General features: G+C 54.6%; 1 protein-coding gene across 1 annotated transcript; it reads left to right on the top strand.

The window, feature by feature from the left end:
• Positions 1-573: 573 nt before the first annotated feature.
• Positions 574-12,663, top strand: SCNN1G (sodium channel epithelial 1 subunit gamma). Its single transcript, XM_083799629.1, has 13 exons — positions 574-692; positions 1,085-1,409; positions 2,273-2,567; positions 3,005-3,198; positions 4,223-4,326; positions 4,785-4,948; positions 7,560-7,658; positions 8,832-8,949; positions 9,388-9,466; positions 9,545-9,602; positions 9,871-9,929; positions 10,130-10,205; positions 10,565-12,663. The coding sequence occupies exons 1-13, from the start codon at positions 662-664 to the stop codon at positions 10,952-10,954; spliced, it is 1,992 nt and encodes a 663-aa protein (XP_083655755.1). The 5' UTR covers positions 574-661; the 3' UTR covers positions 10,955-12,663.
• The last annotated feature ends 6,948 nt before the right edge of the window (positions 12,664-19,611 follow it).

Consider the following 19,611-nt stretch of genomic DNA (forward strand, 5'->3'; position numbering starts at 1 on the left):
CACGTGACCGCGCCGCCATCGCCGCGCCGGGCAGACGCCGGCCGCGCCGCCATCTTGGCTGAGGGCACGGCCGCGCCTCCCACCCCTCGGGGCGCCGCCCCCCCCCGCGGCTGCACCGGGCCCGGCCGCCCCCCGACGGGCAGCACGCCCCCCGACGGGCAGCACGCCCCCCGACGGGCAGCACACCCCCCCCGCCCCCCCGGCGGGCAGCCCCCGTCACACGGCCACCGCCACGCTCCGGCAGTGCCGGCGGGCGGTGGGGGGCGAGCGGGCGGCGGGCGTAGCGCGGGGACACGGTGCGGGGACACGGGACGGGGACACGGGACGGGGACAGGGGACGGGGACAGGGGTCGGCCTCATCCCGCGCCCGCCCGGTGGCAGCGCGAGCCGGGGCCGCCGCTCGCGCCCCGTGACAGCAGCGCCCGTGGGCGCCCCCCGCCGCCCCCGGGCCGCCGCCTCGTTCGCAGCCCCCCGACGGCCGCCCGCTCCCGTCCCGCCCCGTCCCGGCCGGCTGGCGGCGCTCCGTGCCCGCCGAGGGCGCGGCGGGGCGGGCAGGGCAGGGCCGGGCCGGGGCGGGCCCCGCGGGGGCGGGCGGCGGGGTAGGTGCCGGGGCGGGCGCCCGCCGAGCCATCAGCGGCGGCGCCGGGGCCGGGAGAGCAGCATGGCCCCGTCGGGCCCGGACGGCGGCCGAGGTGAGCGGCGCGGGGGGGCGCGGGGGGCGCGGGGCTGGGTCCGGCCGCCCCCACGGGCTGCCGCGGTCGGTGCGGCTCCCCGGAACGGCGCCCCGCTGCCCGGAGCGCGGCCGGGCGGGGGGACGGGGCTGGCGGCGCCTTGCGGCCGCGGGCTGCGGGGGCCCGGGACCCGCGCGGGGCCGTCCCGTCCCGTCCCGTCCCGACCCGACCCTTCCGAGGGCAGAAACCGGCACAAGCGTGGCTGGCGGCGGGCGAGGAGCGGGCACCGTCCCCCCCCTCCCGCCCCGCGGCTCCGCGCCCGTGTCGGCGGCACCGGGGCTCCGGGGCACGTCGGGCCGGGGCCGGGGCCGGGGCCGGGGCCCGCCGCGCTCAGGCCCGCGGTGTCCCTGCAGGCAGCGCCATGGCCCCCGGGAAGAAGATCACGGCCAGGATCAAGAGGACGCTGCCGGTGCGGGGCCCGCAGGCGCCCACGCTGAGCGAGCTGATGCGCTGGTACTGCCTCAACACCAACACGCACGGCTGCCGGCGCATCGTCGTGTCCCGGGGACGCCTGCGCAGGTTCATCTGGATCCTGCTCACGCTGAGCGCCGTGGGGCTGATCCTCTGGCAGTGCGCCGAGCTGCTCTTGAACTACTACAGCGCCTCGGTGTCCGTCACGGTCCAGTTCCAGAAGCTGCCCTTCCCCGCCGTCACCATCTGCAACATCAACCCCTACAAGTAAGGCCGTGCTCGCCGCGAGGCCGGCGGGTCCCGGGGCCGGCCCTGCTGCGGCCCCCGGGCGGCTCACGGCCCCGCACTGCCCCGCAGCCAGCCCCGGCCGCGGGCACGTCGGGCCGCACGGCACCGCTGCTCCTCAGCAGCCCTCCTTCCCTCCTCCCTCCCTCCCTGCCAGCCCGTGCTCGCCTCGCGGCACGTCAGCTCAGGCACCCGCTCTGCGCTAGCGCTCCTCAGACACTTGTGGATTGCAATCACACCCTCCACTTACTGCCTGCTCAGCTGCAGCGCTGGATTTAGCTTTCTGCTGGAGACGGTCCCTGGCGGGTCTGTGGTTCTCGTCAAATTTCCTTCTCCCTAGGACTGCCGTTCCAGGATTACAAACAGTGACATCTCCCGAAGAGTGGAGGGGGAGCAGCTGTCACTCCTCTGTTACCTCTTTCTTTTCCTATGGGATGCCTTGGCTTTTTCTCAACAATATCTTTTTCCTGCCAAATTACGCTTTATGCTGAGGTCCGTTCTGCTGCCAGCTATCCGCCCCAGTCCCTCCTTGCCGTCCAGCTCTCTGGCTGCCTCTTGGCACAGCTGCAGAAGTCGCATTTCCACATGCACTGCCTCCTCGGGCTTGCTGGCAAAACCTCCCCGGAGCCCGGGAGCCTGCTCAGTCTGCTCCTTTCCCTGGTCCCTTCCCTGACACCTCTCGGCCTCTCCCCACACCGATTTAAATGAGTGGGGTCAGAAGAGACGGACGCGGGTCTGTGACAAAGAACCCTCCTGAGCACTGAGATGCGCAGCGGGCAGCGTGCTGCAGTTAGGTGGGGAGGTGCGGTGAATGACACAATTTTCTCCCATTTTCTCTAACGCAGGTACAGTTCGATGAAAGACTACTTATCAGAGTTGGACAAAGAGACAAAAAAAGCGCTGGAGACTTTCTACGGGTTCTCAGAGGGCAAGTCCAAGGTGCGCCGTTCGGCAGGTGACTGGAACGAGACGGAGAGCCACTTCTCCAGACAGATCCCTCTGCTGAAGTTTGAGGACTTCTCCAAGACGGCCACTGACCTCCGCAGCGGCCGGAAGAGGAAAATTGAGGGCAGCGTCTTTCACAAGGACTCCTCCATCGTGAACTCCGGCGATTCAAATGATATCATCGGCTTCCAGCTGGTGAGCGTCACTCTTCCTTGTCCAGCAACTTGCTGGTGGGGGCAACGAGGGGGTGTTAGGGTGGGTATCCCACCGGCCGGTTTTATTGCTCGCTTAGCGGCGCGATAGTGAATAAAGCTCTGCCCACCCCTTTGCCCGTTCTGCCGTGCCTCCGCTGCTGCCTGCAGATCCATCTCCAGCTCTCTGGAAGAGATACGCCTTCCTGAGGTCTAGCCAAAATAGACTTAGTGCCACCCGTGACCTTTCTTTTTGGCCTGAAACGTTTGACCGTATCATTTAGCCCCGAATGAAAGGTTTTTGGTGCCCCTTTGTCCTCTTGCTGCCACTAGAACTTCAAATGTAATTATTACAGTGGGAAAGAAATGATACCGCACCGACTTTATAGGACACATCATTTCTTTCTATCTGAAATGCTTTTTCCCCTTTGTAATTATCAGTGCGATGCAAACAACAGCAGCGAGTGTGCACTTTATACATTCAGTTCTGGTGTTAATGCTATCCAAGAGTGGTACAAACTGCATTACATGAACATCATGGCTCAGATTCCCTTGGAGACTAAAGAAGAATTGAGTTATTCTGCTGATGACCTTCTATTGACATGTTTCTTTGATGGCCTATCTTGTGACAAAAGGTCAGTGCACAGAAAATACCTGCCAGCTTAACAGTTTATTTCCAAGTATATAATACATAGGAATTTAATATTTGGAGTTTGCTGAATTCCAGCAAGAACCAGCTCTATTTTTAAATGAAAGCAAACATTCATGTCTTAATGAACTTCAAGTATGGTCTTTAATTTCATTTGTCTCAGTGTTCTGCTGTCCACATTTCAGATAAACTTATGTTTTTTGACAGAATTGGATCTACCTGCTTATGATTGCTGCAGTGCAATTCTTGTGTGTCTTGGTAGTAGGGGAGTCATCCCTTAATACCGGGGATAACGGCAGAGCTCCCAGGTGCAGCCACCGGGATGAAGTTGCACTTGTACATGGCTTTAGCGATTTTCCCACTGCCACGTACAAAGCAAGCTGCATTGTAACTCTCACCTTAGGGGGTATAGCTGAGTCTTTTCTGGAAGCATTTTGTTTGTGTCTGTAATCATAAAATATTTTATTGGAATTAAGATATTTGCTTGAGTGGGAGGGGAGGTTCTCAGGAAAGACATGAATGTGCTTGAACTGCAAGGGTGTTTCCTTAGCCTCTCCCACATGGCAGTGGCTGTGACATCTTTTCTGAAAAATGAAGATTCATGCTCCTTTACACACTTGACTGTTGAATGAGAAAGGACTCTGCCCCCCTCACTGCCACCTCCCTGCTAGTTCAGAAAATCTGCTCCCCCCACCCTCTCAGCCCCCACTCCCACACTAAAACCTCTGAAATTTTTCATTTCCTGCTGCTGTTAAACCAGAACATATTTCCATGTAGTTTCAAGATATTAAGGGAAAAAAGAAAAAAAAAAAAAGGAAAAAAAAGAAAAAAAAACTTCAGGAAAATAAAGTGCTTGCACCAAAAAAAAAATAAAAGGAAAAAAAAAAAGAAAAATCCAGTCCTGCTATGTTACTGGCAAAAAAAAAAAAAAATAGTCCAAACCTGCTGAGTTTCTGCCAGAGACAGTTAAAACTGCAGAGGGCAATGCAACAATATTTGGTTTCTTTCAGGCACTTCACTCGTTTCCATCATCCCCTGCATGGCAATTGCTATACTTTCAACAGTGGAGAAAATGGGACGATCCTGAGCACCTCCACCGGAGGCAGTGAGTACGGTAAGGAAACTTTGCTTGCGGAGGAACTATTAGATAACGAGCGGTTCAGTGAACTGGATCCTGCTGGAGAGTGATTGATGTGTTGGCTCTAGATGTGCAGTCTGATTGGGGAAGTGCCTGTTTGAACTAGTGCAAACTGTTGCCAGAGAATACAAAGATAATATCATTGCATCACTAATGTTTTCCATCTGAAATTACTGCTTCCCAGTTATATAACTTTTTAAAGTAAGTTTCAGCTGCCTTCTAAGGAGACATCATTTGTTTGTTGTACTCGGGGCTGCAGAGGGACACCACTTGCTCTAAGTGTCTCAGTCTAGCACGGCAGAGGCATCGCTTGATTGTTACAATTCCACTTAAGGCCAGATAGCGTTGAGTAAACTGTGTTGCCCTCCCTGACGAGAAAAAATTGGCTCTGGCTTCTGGTGTAACACTGCTCCTACCCTGTCTCTGTTCTTCAGGATTGCAGGTTGTTCTGTACATAGACGAAGCAGACTACAACCCTTTCCTGGTGACGTCAACGGGAGCCAAGATCATTGTCCATGACCAAGACGAATATCCCTTTATTGAGGACATCGGCACAGAAATCGAAACTGCAGCGGCCACCTCCATAGGGATGCACTTTGTGAGTGACAGCAATCTTGTTTCCAGGCGCACGGCATCATTTCTATGAAACAGGTGTAAATGCGAACCCATGCGATGTTTGAACACAGCCAGCAGCTGGGAAGGCAGCTAATACCTCATTTGTACAGCTGAAGCACCCCTAGGAAAATCCAGTGATAGCACTATTCTGAACAAAGTTTTCCTTTCTGTGGGTGTAAAATCTGTTCTTTATAAACCAAGCAGCTACTGGGGACCTTGTTTGTTCTCCCTTTTCTCCGATCCCTTGGCTTTCCAGAATTTGTGTTGTTTTCACAGCAAAATCCACAGCCACAGAGATGGGCTATCAAATGCATGGTCATCAAATGGCTATCAAATTTCCCCAATTAGCGTAGTGCAAACCAGGCGTTTGACCCAAGGGGCTTCTTTCTGTGGTGGAGAAGTGAAAGCAGTGCCATCAGGCAAGCCAGACTTCCCTTTCATCTGGATGGGCTGTTAAGTGAGCGCTTTAGTTCTGCCTTTTCTTCACTGATGGCTGGTTCAAATGCATCAGGGATCCTGCTTATCTGTCCCGGCTGGGTGTGCCAGATCTAGATAGTCCACGCATTAGAAAAGACATTAAATACAAGGCTGACTGCTTTAAAATGTGCAAATAGCTAACTATCTTCCAGCTGTCTGGAAAACTGGGGCACCAACTGCTTGGTCTAACCGGCAGGGATAAATGCTGCCTAAAAAACAAATAGAAAATTCTCATCAGAATGAGAATGGTGGGAAGGAGGCAAACCCTCACAAAGCTGTATTTCTTCTGTAACTCTTACACCACACAGGAGAAAGTCACTGCAGATGGAATATCAATATTTAATGCAAGAGTTCCTTGGCACGGTAGATTTGAACAGTTGCATATAGTATAAAAAACAAGACTGAATACATCCTGGTGGCTATGTTTAAAAGATTTGGCATGAGGAAGTGTTCTGATTGCATCCTAATGTATCAGCTGAAACAGAAGCTCGACTCAGTTTCTGGACCCAAAACAAAATGCCTGTATCTGGTAATCACTGTACTGCCAGTGAAGCAAGACTCCAGAGAGCCTGCTGGGGGGTTGTGGTTATCAGGACAGGGCTGCGCAGCCGAGGTGCTGGATCAGTCCCTGTTCCTGCATCCAGACGTGGGAAGGAGGACACAGGGATGTGTCACACACAACCACTCTACTCTGTAGGCTTGAGCGGGGCAAGTTTTCCAAATGCAAATGTCAGTGTCTAGGTTCCTAATCACTCCTGTACTTATGCTGTATACCAGGACTTCCCACACACCCCCACCCCCAAAAAATATTCCAAGATGCTTGGAATGCAAACAGGGCATTGTTTGGTAGGAGTTTCAGTACTTTAGTTAAATATTTAGTTTGGAAATTATTTCAGTACCTAAATGAACAAGTATGCTTTCATAGGGGTATAAACTGTGACAAAAAAATAATAATCTATACGAAGGATTGATCATCTGCCAGGGAGTATACTCTCCAAGGCAAGTATCAGATTGTCTGCAGAAGTTAAAAGAATAATTATCAAAAGCTGGTTTAATTTGTTTTTTTCAGAAGTTGCCCATCTGTAATACTGAAATCACAAATTTCTGTGTTCCCCCAAAGAGAGGTTTGAGCATATTTCTAGAAGAGCCAACAAGTCATACCTTTTATTGTCAAATCCATGACTGGAGACTTGGCGTTTCTGTAGTGCAGACAGAAGTGGTGATGCTTGCTATCAGGCTTGATCTCAGTAACCTGTTGGTCTACAGTCAGTACCTTACAGGTAGGCAGGCATTGATCAATCTTTTGAAGGACCAGCCGCTAATTTAAACTCCGTACAGAAAGATAAGTGAACGGATTCTTAAATATGTGACATTTCTTGTCGCATTTGGGCCACCTTCTTTGCTATAAAAGTAGATAATTATGTCAAAAAGATAGCAAGAGTTTGGGGCTGAGGGAGGTACAGCTGCAGGAAGCAGACAGCCTAACCTGAGCCAGGTCTTGTGAATCTGAGGGCTCCCAAATTCACGTGCAGGCACAGCACTTGGCATTTCAGAGCTCTTTTCTCTCAGCATAGATTGCAGAACAGGAAAAGCTGTTAGCATTCAACAGAGTGTAAGGGTCAAAGCAGTTCGTGGAAACAGTCCTGAAGGAGATACAAACATTTTGAGTGATTTTGGAGAGGTGCTGTTGAGCACTAGTGGAGCCCGAAGTGCTGTTTTACCCACAGAACAGGAGCAGCCAGCGCAGCAGCAGCTCAGGGCAGCGCAGCTCTCCTCAGGATAAATGGTACATGGTCACTAAGACTCTGCAGTGAGAGAAACCATACTGATGAATGACTCTGCTGTGGAAAATCCTCACTGTTACAGTTATACTATCTCAGTATTCCTGCAGAGGCGGTATATGGAGCCACTAGATGAAGCTAGAACAGCACTTTGGGAAATGAACAGCACAAACCAGAAAACCTTCATTTTGACAAATTATTTGAGATGGCAAAGGGTAAATGTGCCGTTCAAACCCACCCCATCATTGAAAGTTTTACAATCACAATGAGCTGCCACTAGATTCTTTGGTTTCTCTGATGTCCCCAAACCAAAATTTGCTCTTTTCTGGTTCCCAGACTCGGTCCCGCAAGCTGAGCAAGCCCTACAGTGACTGTACAGAGACTGGTGCTGACATACCAGTAGAAAATCTCTATAACAAGAGCTACTCCCTCCAGGTAAAGTGCTATTGCATTTGTTTTTATCAATTGCTTGAAAACTACCTTCATAAAAAGCTCTACAAAATTCTGTAGTTCAGGGTCTAAGATTGTTAACAGCCCAGGCATAGGGTCACTGCTTTTAATCACTGATGCAAGATACCACAGCACTTTTTAGAATCCGAGATTTATTCCTAAGTGGTTGATGTTTGAAGTTCCCTTAGGCACCATGTTAGATAAAGAAAGAACATTAGCTCATTAGGCAATTTTCAAGCAATGTGAGACTGGAAAATATTGGCCAAGTAAATGTTGCAGCTTAGTAACCCTTGAAGCCAGAAATTGTGACCTTTAGGACTCCAGGAATAACAGATACCATCTAATCAGTATCCAGATAGCAGGATGTTTGTTTACAGAGTAAGTTTCCACTAATTTTCCTTGGTTTCTGTAATTGGGTCCTCTTGGAGGGTGTCAGTTGTTCTGATACTCTCCACTTGAAGAATCACAATTATATTATTAGCTGCTGCTTTCTGCAAATCCTTTTCCTCGGCTGGAATTTATTTTATGGGTATTAAACCCAAAATCTGCTGTGATGTATTGCCTAGCAGGATCACACAGACATTGTCTGAGGTTTTAATAACAGTACTTCAAGAAAACTCAGGGCTCAGGAAGGCTGGGACTGGGAACAAAAAATGACTAGGAATTGTGAAAGAAAAGCTCAGTTCCTGCTTGCTCCAACTGATTCAGCATTTTAGTAGAAAATACTGACTACTGCCCTTTTAATCTTTACAATTTCTAATCTCCAAATGTGAACCAACACAAAACAGTCAAAGTTGTGAACATTTTCACTAGCAAGTCACTTCCCCCATCTTGTTGAATCGTGGACCAGGTGCCACAGCAGACCAAAAGCCTCCATGGAGGTTTTGGTGGAAAAAGCAACAACAAGCCTGTGAGGAAAGGGGGAGCATGCACACCATCCTCCCCCTCATAACGGACTATGTTCCTATTCCTTGCACTACCATCTAAACCCTCCACAGCACTTTCTGCCTATGTTTGTGTTCACTGGGGTTCCCATTTTGTTGCTGCTGCCACGAGCAGGGGAAGTTTTGGGGAGCCAGGGGCAAGTGCTGCACAAGCACGGGGCAGAAGGCAGCAGCCTGCATTTCCGAGCCACCAGTTCTTGGTTTGTCTCCCCAGATTTGCCTGCACTCCTGCTTCCAGAAGGCCATGGTGGAGTCCTGCGGCTGCGCCCAGTACACGCAGCCGTTACCCGCCGGGGCAGAGTACTGCAACTACAAGAAAAACCCCAACTGGAGTAAGTGCTGGGACACCCCCACGCTGCGTGGCCACAAACCCCTCGGCACAGCGTGGCCCTGCCTGCACCTGGCGCCCACGCAGCGGGTGGGAAAAGGGATCTGTAGCCCACGCAGCACTCACACCGCAGAGCACGGGAGCTGCCTCTCGTTTGGATTGTGTCTGACAGTTTTCCTTATTGCTTGTCATTCATGCACACCACAGGAGTGCCGAGTGGAGGGCTTGACTGTGTGAGGCAATCGTGCGTGCTTATAGCAAGTGACAACTACTACTCAGAACATTTTGCAATATTTGTAGGGGAAATCTTGCTGTCCCCATCACAGAGGCGATGGCCGCAGGGGCCACCTACACCCCCTTAGCCTCACTCCAGCATAGGCAGCAAAAGATCATTGCTTTTCTCTCCAGCTTCTCAAATAGCTCCCGTGTTCCCTTCTTGCAGTGTACTGCTACTACAGACTACATGAGAAGTTTGTGAAGGAGCAGCTGGGCTGCCAGCAAATCTGCAAAGATGCCTGCAGGTAAGCCCTGCCCCAGGGCAGAGGTAAGACTGCGTGGGGGCGTTCGGCTCACAGCTAACAGCCTGCCTTTCCCCGCAGCTTCAAGGAGTGGGCGCTCACCACCAGCATCGCCCAGTGGCCGTCCATCGTGTCAGAGGTCAGTTCCCAGTTCTGCTTAGCCATGACTGCAGACGGAGGTGCTAAACAAACCCCAAAGTTCAGTACAGCAGCAGAGGGGCCAGGGATACTTGTTAGCCGTTAAACTAAAGCTTGGGATGTGTCCTCCTGGGGACAGCTGGCCTGTCACACGCATTTGGTTTGGGAGCCCAAGCTGGTTCCAGGAGCTGTGGAGCCTGAGCTCCCTTTCCAGGGTATTTCTACACAAGCGCACACAGCTACAGTATTATTTTCTATAATTTTTCCAGGATTGGATGCTTCGAGTTCTCTCTTGGGACAAAGGGCAAAAAATCAACAAGCTGAACAAGTAAGTTTCCATTTATACGTTTCTATCTTGCACCTCAAGCTCAGATATGATCTTAGCAGCCCTAATGATGGCAATTGGGGAAAAAGCTCCCTTAGAGCGGCCCAGCCCTACTGGTCCAACTGGTTATTTGCATAGTTTTTCAGTATGTTTCATGTTATTGTTTTACTAAACCCTCAGCCACCTTCTGTTTCTCCTCTCAGGACGGACCTCGCAAACCTCATGGTGTTTTACAAAGACCTGAACGAGAGATTCATTTCGGAGAATCCCACGAACACGGTAAGCGCGCAGCAGGAAGACAGCTCTTCCTCCTGCCCAGCTTTCCTCCGGCCACGGGAGGGTCCCATCCAGGCAGAGGCAGGAAACCCGGCACAGGCGGTGCAGCCTGGGGCACCCAGTCCTGCCCTTTCACAGCCCTTCTGCCCGGCACCTTTTCGAGACACCCAGCCCCGAATCCCACAGGCTACCCTAAACACATGCAGAGCTCACCAGCCTCCCACCGCAGCAGAGCGGGCAGGAGGGGACCACGCAGGCGGCAGGGGAAGGGCTCGCGGCATTCTGTGCCAAACCCTGGGCGCAGCATCCCTGTGGGCACACACCCACAGGAGCTGCTGACCTCGTGCTCTCTTCTCTTCCAGCTCGTCATTCTTCTCTCCAACTTCGGCGGCCAGCTGGGCCTTTGGATGAGCTGCTCGGTTGTCTGCGTCATTGAGATCGTCGAGGTCTTCTTCATCGATTCGCTTTCCATCGTAATGCGGCGCCAGTGGCAAAAGGCGAAGAAGTGGTGGAACGACCGGAAAAGGGAAGGGTCGGGGAAGCCTCATCAGCTCGGCGATGTGGAGAGGCAGGGCCACGACAACCCCGTCTGCATCGACGAGGACCTGCCCACCTTCAACACCGCCCTCCGCCTGCCACTGCCCCAGGAGAGCCACCTGCCCAGGACTCCCCCCCCAAACTACAGCACTTTGCGGCTAGAGACCGCCTTCACGGAGCAGCTGCCCGACACACTGGAGGCTGGGCAACACTGACACTTATTTATCCGCTCATCCAGGTGCCAAAGTCAGAGGTGGGTGCTGGACCCACGTGTCTGGGGTGAAAGGCACGCACCCAAGCGAGCACTGAAGGGCTCTTGGGTCAGACCCTTATTCAAGGATTGAACTTGCAGTCTAAGATTCTCTGAGCAAAGCTCAGACACAAAAGCCAAGGGCTCAGAAACATTAGGAACTTCAAACAACACTAATTCCCAAGGTAATTATTGCAGGAGATGGCTGGAGCAGGATGTAGCACTGAGCTGGGATGTCTTGCCAAACAGAGGTGCGTATTTGCAACCAACTACATGCACCCCATTATTTGTGGGCAGGAATTACTCCACAGCAGAAGATTGATGCCACATTGACTATCAACACTAATTGCTCTCTGCTGTGTGGCTTGACTTATGGGAAAAACCCGGGGCTTTCAGGAATGCAGCATGACATTTTCAGGAAGGGTAAGGACAGAGGCTTGGGAAGAACACAGAATGGATACAAGAAAAGCTCTCCAGCTGAATTTTGATTAGGAGCCTGAGTCCAAGGGTGGTTTGAAAAGCTTGTTATTCTGGGATGAAGGTTAGTATAGTCACGGATGTGCTTGTAAAGCAAGTTATTCACAGCTTGAGTCAGAGAACCTAAGTCATCCCAAAATAGTCATCGGAAAAGGGCATGAAGTCTAATTCAGCTTAGAGTAGTGAACTGCATATTCTGCAAGCTTGTTTCATTTAATGCTGCTTGAGCTGCCTTTAAAGGTAGCCTTGGAGTAGCTCGTTAAGCTCAGCCACTGATTACTTCCCAGCAGCCTCAAAGGGAGCCGGCTTCTCTTCCTGCCCAACCCCAGGCAAGGACTTTTTCTTCCTACAGCCGCTGGTTCACTGCCCCAACGCTGCCCACGGTGGTGCTGCCCAGGGAGGGGACAGAGCAGGGCTGGTGCTGCCCAGGCTCCACGCACCGCCCCGACAGGAGGTGGGCACAGGGCGCCTCTGCCCCCCTGCTGTGTCCCCAGCCCCACGCACACCCCACGCCCTGCCTCCTGTGCGCCGGACCCTCCCCGCACTGCCACCGTGCTGGGCAGAGCCAGCGCCGGGCTTTGTCTGCGCCATTTGTTCAAGGCTGCTGCCCCTGCCCCTCCTGCAGGCGAGACCTCAACAGAGGTCCCTGCCTTACCTCCACGAGCAGGGGCACCTGGGCCCAGCTCCGCGACCTGCCAGCCAGGTGACAGCAACGCCAGCTTTGTCTGAGCACGAAGCAGAGCTGCAGCTTTCCTTCCCAAGCCTGTAGCTGTCTTCCAGCAGGCTCACACCCTGCGGCTTGCTGCCGCAGGGCTGGCCAGGTGGCTCAGGGCCCCACGTGGGCCCTCCAGGGGTACCCAGCAGTGACAGCATCCTTCCCACAGCCCCGGGTCCTGCACCTGGCCGTGCCTACTGCAGCCACTCCGTAGCCGACTAGAGCACGCTGTGTAGATGTTGAGGAGCAACAGATCCTGCACTGGGTTGGCTGCTTGGGGGTTTCATAGTGAATGTGCACATGCGCGTGCATGTGTCAATGTGCAAAGGAAGTCCCCCTCTTGCTTTCTCTCTCTAGATGAATTTATTTTATATAGGAAAGTGAGAATCCAGAAAGGTTCTTTAACGTGCAATAAAATATATTTTAATTGGATTATTTAAATAGCTGTTAAACTGAAAAAATAAAGATATATTTTTGAGTAAGTGCTTGTTCCTATTTTTATCCCCACCTCACCTATTCTTAAAGCAGCAATGTGTGAGTTGTTTCCATGCACGCAGCCCAAGAGATGCCGGCACTTTCCCGTGCCTGCCCCAGGGCTGCTGTGCAGCAAACTCCCCAGAAGTACGTGGCCTAAAGGAGTCATGTTCCCCTAAATCTAAGTGCTCCCTTGGCAGCACAACCCGAGGAAAGGCCAGGTCAAAGTGCCTGCTGTCACCTGTGGTTTCAGTACGCATCTGCAGCCCACGTGGCAGAGAGGAGCTGCAGGTTTGACTGCAGGCACACGCATTGTGCCTGGTGCTTCCCTTCAAACAACAAGCTCTTGGGCAGCCCTGGGAGACCATCAGGGAGAAAAGAACGGACTTCACCCTGCCCCAAAGCCCCTTCTCTAACGGGCGAGGATGAGGCACTCAGAGCAGCCAGCTGCTTGCCCCGACCGCCCTTACAGCTCGCGGGGTCCCACCAGCAGCAGTGCTCCTTACACCCAAACTTCGCTGGGTCCCACCGGCAGCAGTGCTCCCTACACCCAAACTTCGCTGGGTCCCACCGGCAGCAGTGCTCCCTACACCCACACTGGCTGTTTGCAACAGCGGGGAACAGACCTCAGGGGAGAGCTGGGACAGCCCGCAAGGGCCAAATGCACACCACGTCTGTAACGCAAGGGGAAGCGGCACTGAGCTGCTGTGACTACAGCAGCAGAAGGCAGAGCAAATCTAAGCTAGACAGCATCTTACAGAAAGCCTCCTTCCAGGTTGTTTCTCCTTTACACGAGAGCTGGTTTGGCTCAGGAACACCTGACATAACTTCTTACACATGCAAAGAGCTCCTGGAATCAATTCTGACTCCAGCTCTTACAGATTGTGGCCTCATGAAGATCAAAAGTTGGGAAAAAGCAAAACCAACAAAAAAAATCTACCTGAGAAACGCTTCAGAGCAGGAGACACCACGGTTCTTACGTTCCTCGTTAGAACCTGCACACGCAGCAGTGCTCGGCAGGCAGCAGCTCTGCACAGCTCACGCTGACACAGGCAGCCCCGGGCAGGGGAGGTGACAGCACAGCTCGCTGCTGGCACAGCTCTGCCCCGTGCCCTTCCCACCAGAGCCCACCCACACAGGGACTCCTGCTCCCACCAGGCCACCCAAACCACTACCCCCAGCTGAGCCCCCAGAGCTCAATTAAATCAGCTGGCACTAATGAAGCAATCCGCTGCCCCAAGAAGGAAACCCCCTGCACCTGCTGCCCCTTGCACCACCCCGTGCCCGGCGTCCCGCAGGCATCTGGGGGCTTGGGGACAGGGCAGGGCCCGGCAGCAGGGCCTGCAGCCATGGGACACAACACATTGTCGATGTCCCGGTTGGGAGCAAGGGCATCGCTTGGTGTTGAGGCATTTATCAAGGGCGGACAGGAGCCATTCTCAGGCTGCTGGCACTACGCAGCCGAAAGAGGAGCCCAGCCCTGCCTGACGAGGCGCTCAGGTCCCAGCAAAGCCTGCAGCCCAGCCCAGCAGGAAGCCACCACGTCCCGCTCCGTAGCTGGGGGGTCCCTGCAGCCCACCTCCCTCTGTGGGGCCGTGCCCAGCACCTGGCGCCCCGCGGGACGCAGCAGGGCCATGGCCATGTGCCCGCTCCCTCGGCACCTGCGTGCAATGGCCACGGCCATGCCCCCGCCACGCCACGGCTGCTGCTCCCACGGGTGGGCCACGAGGCGCGGCTGGGGGGATACGGCCCGGGGCAGGAACCGTGCCCTTGGTGCGGCTGCAGGCACGCTTCATGTCGCTGGCAGTCAGATGTCACGTGCCGCTTCCACACACTGCCACAAACTGGTTCCCACATCTTTCCCACAGCTACTTGGGAATTCATAAGAGAAAATAAATAAAAAAAGCCTTGCAGTGCAGTGAAGTATTTGTTATAGCAAAACCCGACAGATGGCACTTCCACCAGTGACACCTCCAGAAAGTTTTTTAAAGAAAAGCCTCTTAAAACAGGGTGGTACCAACCCTACAAGAAATCAGGTGTAGTAAGGAGGCAAACAGTACACCTGGTAACTGCGGTACTCATAGGGGAAAACACAACCTGGTCGGGAGCAAAGCTGCTGAGGCATCACCGCCCCCGCGACCTTGCCGCGAGCCCCGGGGGCAGCTGGGCGCTGAGCTGCCCCCGGGGGCTGCGGAACCACAGGTTTTCTGCAGGTGACTTCGGCGCTTGCTTCTCAGGGAAGGTGCAGAGCTTTGCCCTTCATAGGAAGAAACCTCGGGAGGCAGGGAGCCTTCGCAGTAGCTCCAGAAATGGATTACTTAATCGTGAATTAAATATTGAACTTTATTGAACTCCTGAGTCATGTTAAACACCAGAAAGGTCCGTGGAATGGTAGGAGAATTGGGTCTGACACCTGCTGAACATCATAAATTCAAAGCTATTGAGCAGCTTGGCTCGAAGTCTATGGGAACAGCGTGCAGTGAAGTTGGCGGCTCAATCTCCCCGCACCATGGGACCCAGGGGTGCCCAGCCAGCGTGGGACGGGCACGGAGGGTGCCCCGCCACCGCCACGCAGCCCCGTGCACCCTGGCTGGGGCAGGACAAGGGTCCCGGTGCCCCAAGCCCACGGCCTCTCAGAGCTGCGAGGCAGCGGGGAGCCACCAGCAGCAGGCCAACAGACGGCCAAGTCCCACACAGCGCGGGGGCCGGGCACCCACGCACGGAGCTGCCCCCCACGGCAGGCGGCAGGGCGCAGGCCCGGCCAGGCGCCCCAACAGGCCCGCAGCAGGCCAGGAGCGGCCGTGAGTCACCGGGAACGGCTCCGCAGGCCTGGACGGGCCGCTCCTGGGGAGCTGCAGCAGGCGAGGCTCCCCGAGGCTCCCCGAGCTCCTGCACGGCGCGGAGCAGCGCTCGCGCGTTAGAGGAGAAAGTTGTGGGCAGGAGAGGAGCCGCCGGAGTGGGAGGCGGCGGCTGAGGAGAAAGCAAATGGTGCTGTGCAGAGGTCTGCCGGGCCAGGAGTGCGCGGTGACTGTCCGGGCAAGCTCATGCCACTCGTGGCGGGACGAGGCACCGCTGCCCCAGCCCCACGGGTGCCACCTGCTGCAGCCAGCTCAGGGGGTCCCAATGTCCCCGCCACGCCGGGGGACCTCTGCCCAAAGCTGCTCCCAACAGGGGAGCACCGACAGGGTTAAGGTTGCCCATGCCTCCCCTTCCGTGCGGTAACATCTCAGTGGTCCACAAGCAGGTTTGGAAGCTGAATGCCTCGTTAATGTAAATGGGGCTGGTCTGGGGAAAGGCATCTCCAGCACATGCCTATGGAAAACCCTTTCAGGCTCCAGCCTCCACTGGTGCCTTGGGATAAAGAGGAGTCCTAGGGAGGCTGGGACACGTTGCAGGAGCAGTGGTATGTGCGACCTTACCTTGCATTTCTAGGGCAAAGAACTGGACTTTCAAGAGTACTTTTCCTTTGTGCCCTGAAGCCAGGATGCAACCAAAGCCCCTGGCTGTAAGAAAATCAGTTCTGCCTCACCAGCCCCGACAGCAGCTGCCACTACTTCCCAGGAAGCTTGCATTAAAGCAAGAGACACTTTAGACACACAGAACTGACTTCCCTCTGCTTGCAGACATGGTCTGGGGCTCTCTGGCCTCAGCTACACCCAGACTTAAACCTGCTTGGACGCTGCAAGGGGCCAGGGCATTGGGGCATGGAGACTTGGGGTAGGCAGGAGCTCAGTTGTACGAAATCATTGCTGCAGCACCTAAGTGTCAGTGCCCGTTGCAGCAGACACCACGACAACGAATGCAATGCGGGCAGCAGGCAATGCCCCGCGCACTCCCAGCCCCTGCCGAACACCAGCTTTCTCATCAGCCAGACCCGCTCGGGGCAGGAGTGCTTTCAGGTTGAGCTCCAGGAGGATTACCGATGAGCTGGAGCATCCCAAGCAAGCAGACCCAAGCGGTGACAGCGTGAGAGCGGTGCCAGGCAGGTGTGAGTAAGGCGTTAAGCAGTGACTGCAGCAGCTGCCTCCGGAGTGAGACGCTTTGAGGGCAGCTCTGGCACTAATCCTGACGCCGGCATCTCCCCGCGAACAGGACGGACCGGGCAGGCATGCGGGCACGGACGTGTCCTCCCTCCTCCGCCAGCCTCACCAGGCAAAGCTGTTGCCAGCACCAAAGCAGAGAGCGCTGATCACTGACAAGCACTGGGGAAGAGTGAGAGTTTGTCAGAGCGTAGCTGATGCCTGAGGAGAGGAGGGGGGAACGGCATCCCAGCCCCGCCATGAGCTGGGCTTCACCCACGTGCAGAGGCAGCCCCGGAGTGGACATTATAGGCATGTTGGTAAAGACCCGTTAAAGTGCAAGACTTGGAGAGGTTCGTGAGGAAATGCAGAATTTCTGAAGAGCTCCCTTCCAATTAGGACAGGCCGCAGCCTGCCCTGTTTAACGGCCACTTCATTATCAGGGTTGTGTCCCTTTCCCTGGCGTGGGGAGCCCCGTGAAATGCTGTGTGTTAGCAAAGCAAGCCTCCAGCCCATCAGTTCTCATGGCTCCCTTGGTTTCTGGCTACAAAAGCATCTCATCTCCCTTTTTATGTCTTACTGTTTTTTTAGTACTTGAGTACAAAGAAAACACAAAGGACACCACAGCAACATGGGACCTAATTTTACGGGCGCTTTTCCTCCACACTTCTAAATGAAATCACCAGGCAGGCACTCGGCACAGTGAGAAACCAGACCCGCACGGTTTAAGAGAAAACACAAAGTCATGAATGAAAAAAAGAGAGAGAAAGAGAAATTCAGGATGAATCAGGAGTTTCTCTCTCCTGCCAGTACCTGCTGTGGCACAGCTCCCTAATTCCCTTTCCGCGTGCAGAACACATCCTTCACACAGCAGTAAGATTTGCATTTTTTTCAGTATGTGCACTGCTCATCCTGACCATGAAAAGTGCAACTATATGGTGCCAGTGTAGACAACAGCCACCACGCGGTGCTTGGAACCATAAAGGACACAGCCTTGTTAACCCACTCTCCCCACGGCAACCCACAGCCGAGCCCCCAGAAAGCTCCTTGGTGAAGGCCAGGGGCGCTGGCTAACAGACGGCTGAGCACAGAGGCAGGGCATCGTGCCTGGACGCACCGGGCCCACGCTAAGGCAGCACCCAGCTGAGCTGGGGACGTGGGACACGGGACGTGGGACACAGGGCACGTCCATGCCCCCTGCCACGGCAGGGCAGGGCCTGCCGTCCCGCCTGGCGCTCAGGGCACCCGCGGCGCGGGCGCGTGGGCGGCGTGGGCACGGTTGGCTGTCCGGCACCGTGCCGTGCCGTGCGCGGCGCACCGCGGAATGCAGCGCGGCGAGTTCCTCGCAGCAGGCTGCAGTGCAGGCTGTAATGCTGCTAATGCGGCGCTTCCCCTGCCTCACGCTGAGATCACGCTTCGGGCTCCGGGGCTGACCCGGGAGTCGCTCCTGCTCCCTGGCCCGGTTGCAACACAGCCTGATCTATAAACACAAAAACATATCCAGCTCCAGGACCACAGACGATATGTTCCTGGCATTTTCTTCTCTCCTGTATCGCCACCCGTGCTTTGGCGCATTCTTGCCAGATTCCCATACCCGCTCTGCCTCTCAACATCCCTCCTGAAGCAGCCGGGGGCTCAGGTCCCTCAGCAGGGCTGACCCCCCAACGGTTTCGGGGCGCAGCCGCTGTGCCGTGCCCCACACTGCCCAGGACCCTGCTTTCGCTCTGCCAAGGCTGCTGCGGGCAGCGCTTCCAAAGCAGCGGCAAAGCTGGGCGCGGAAGGACGCAGCTCACGAAGGAGGCCCCTGCCCGAGCCGGCTGACGCAGAGCTGAGGAGGCGCGGGGCTGTGTCACTGCCGGCCTTCCTTCCTCCTGCTAACCTGAAATCAAAACTCCAGGATTTCCAAACAGCTGAGTGAGACTGGCCCCATGCAGCACGCTGATACGTCACCGTTTCTCTGGCTCTTTCTACTCATTTTTTGCCTCAGATATGCTTCTAGAGAAGGAAAAGCATATGCATTTATATGTTTATATATGTATTTATTCACTTGAAATTAAAAACATGCTGCAGTCCCCGCAGAAGATGCGATTGTCGTGAAGCGTGGCTAAATCTATTTGCTAGTCAGAGTCACCATGAATCACGGTGTTTTCATAATGTTATATTGCTACAGTTCTTCCTCTGTTACATTTTAAGACCTTCTCACCCAAGTTTACATAATCAATCCTGAAAGGTACAACATGTTCCTTGAGATAAACACAACGAGTAATCATCCCTTGGTCTTGTTCTTGTTATAAAAGTTCATTGGTCACAAAATATTTTACATTTCTCCCCCAGAGCATGGGAAAAGGCCCATAAAGCACCAGCCGGGGACCTCTGCAGAGCTTCCTCCTCTGCCACCAGCTCCGCCGATGCTTTATCAGCTGCGCCCCAGCAGCGCTGCGCTCCCAGGACCCAGCACACCGAACGCACCCTGGGCTATTGCCTACCCCAGGAAGCTGGAGTAAAGGCAGGGTGGTTATTTTTTCCACTAAAGTTTATGGCAGAAAAAGCAAATTAATTCAATTAGTTCCCTGTCACATTACTGAGCACAGAGCGTATCTGGGAGCAACCTCACCTGTGGCAAATCCCTGCCTGAGCACCGAGCCCTTGTGCTGTGCACCCTGCTAGTTTTAAGGACACAGAGGTGTGCAGCCATGGGGTTAAATTATTAATAGATATTAATAGATGGGCTGAAGTAAGTTGGGGGCCTGAAATAGGTTTTGTCCTCTCTTTCCCGTTCTGAAGCAAACAGGGCAGTTGGAGCTCCCTGAATTGGAGGGAGTGCATGGAGCCCACACCCCAGCAGTGCATGTCCCCGCAGGGACCCCAGCAATCCACCACCCCATCACCCCGCTGCCCATTGCCCCACCACCCCAGCGCCCATTGCCCCACCACCCC

Source organism: Anser anser (assembly GCF_964211835.1).
Source record: "Anser anser genome assembly, chromosome: 15".
In the NCBI taxonomy this organism is placed as follows: Eukaryota; Metazoa; Chordata; class Aves; order Anseriformes; family Anatidae; genus Anser; species Anser anser.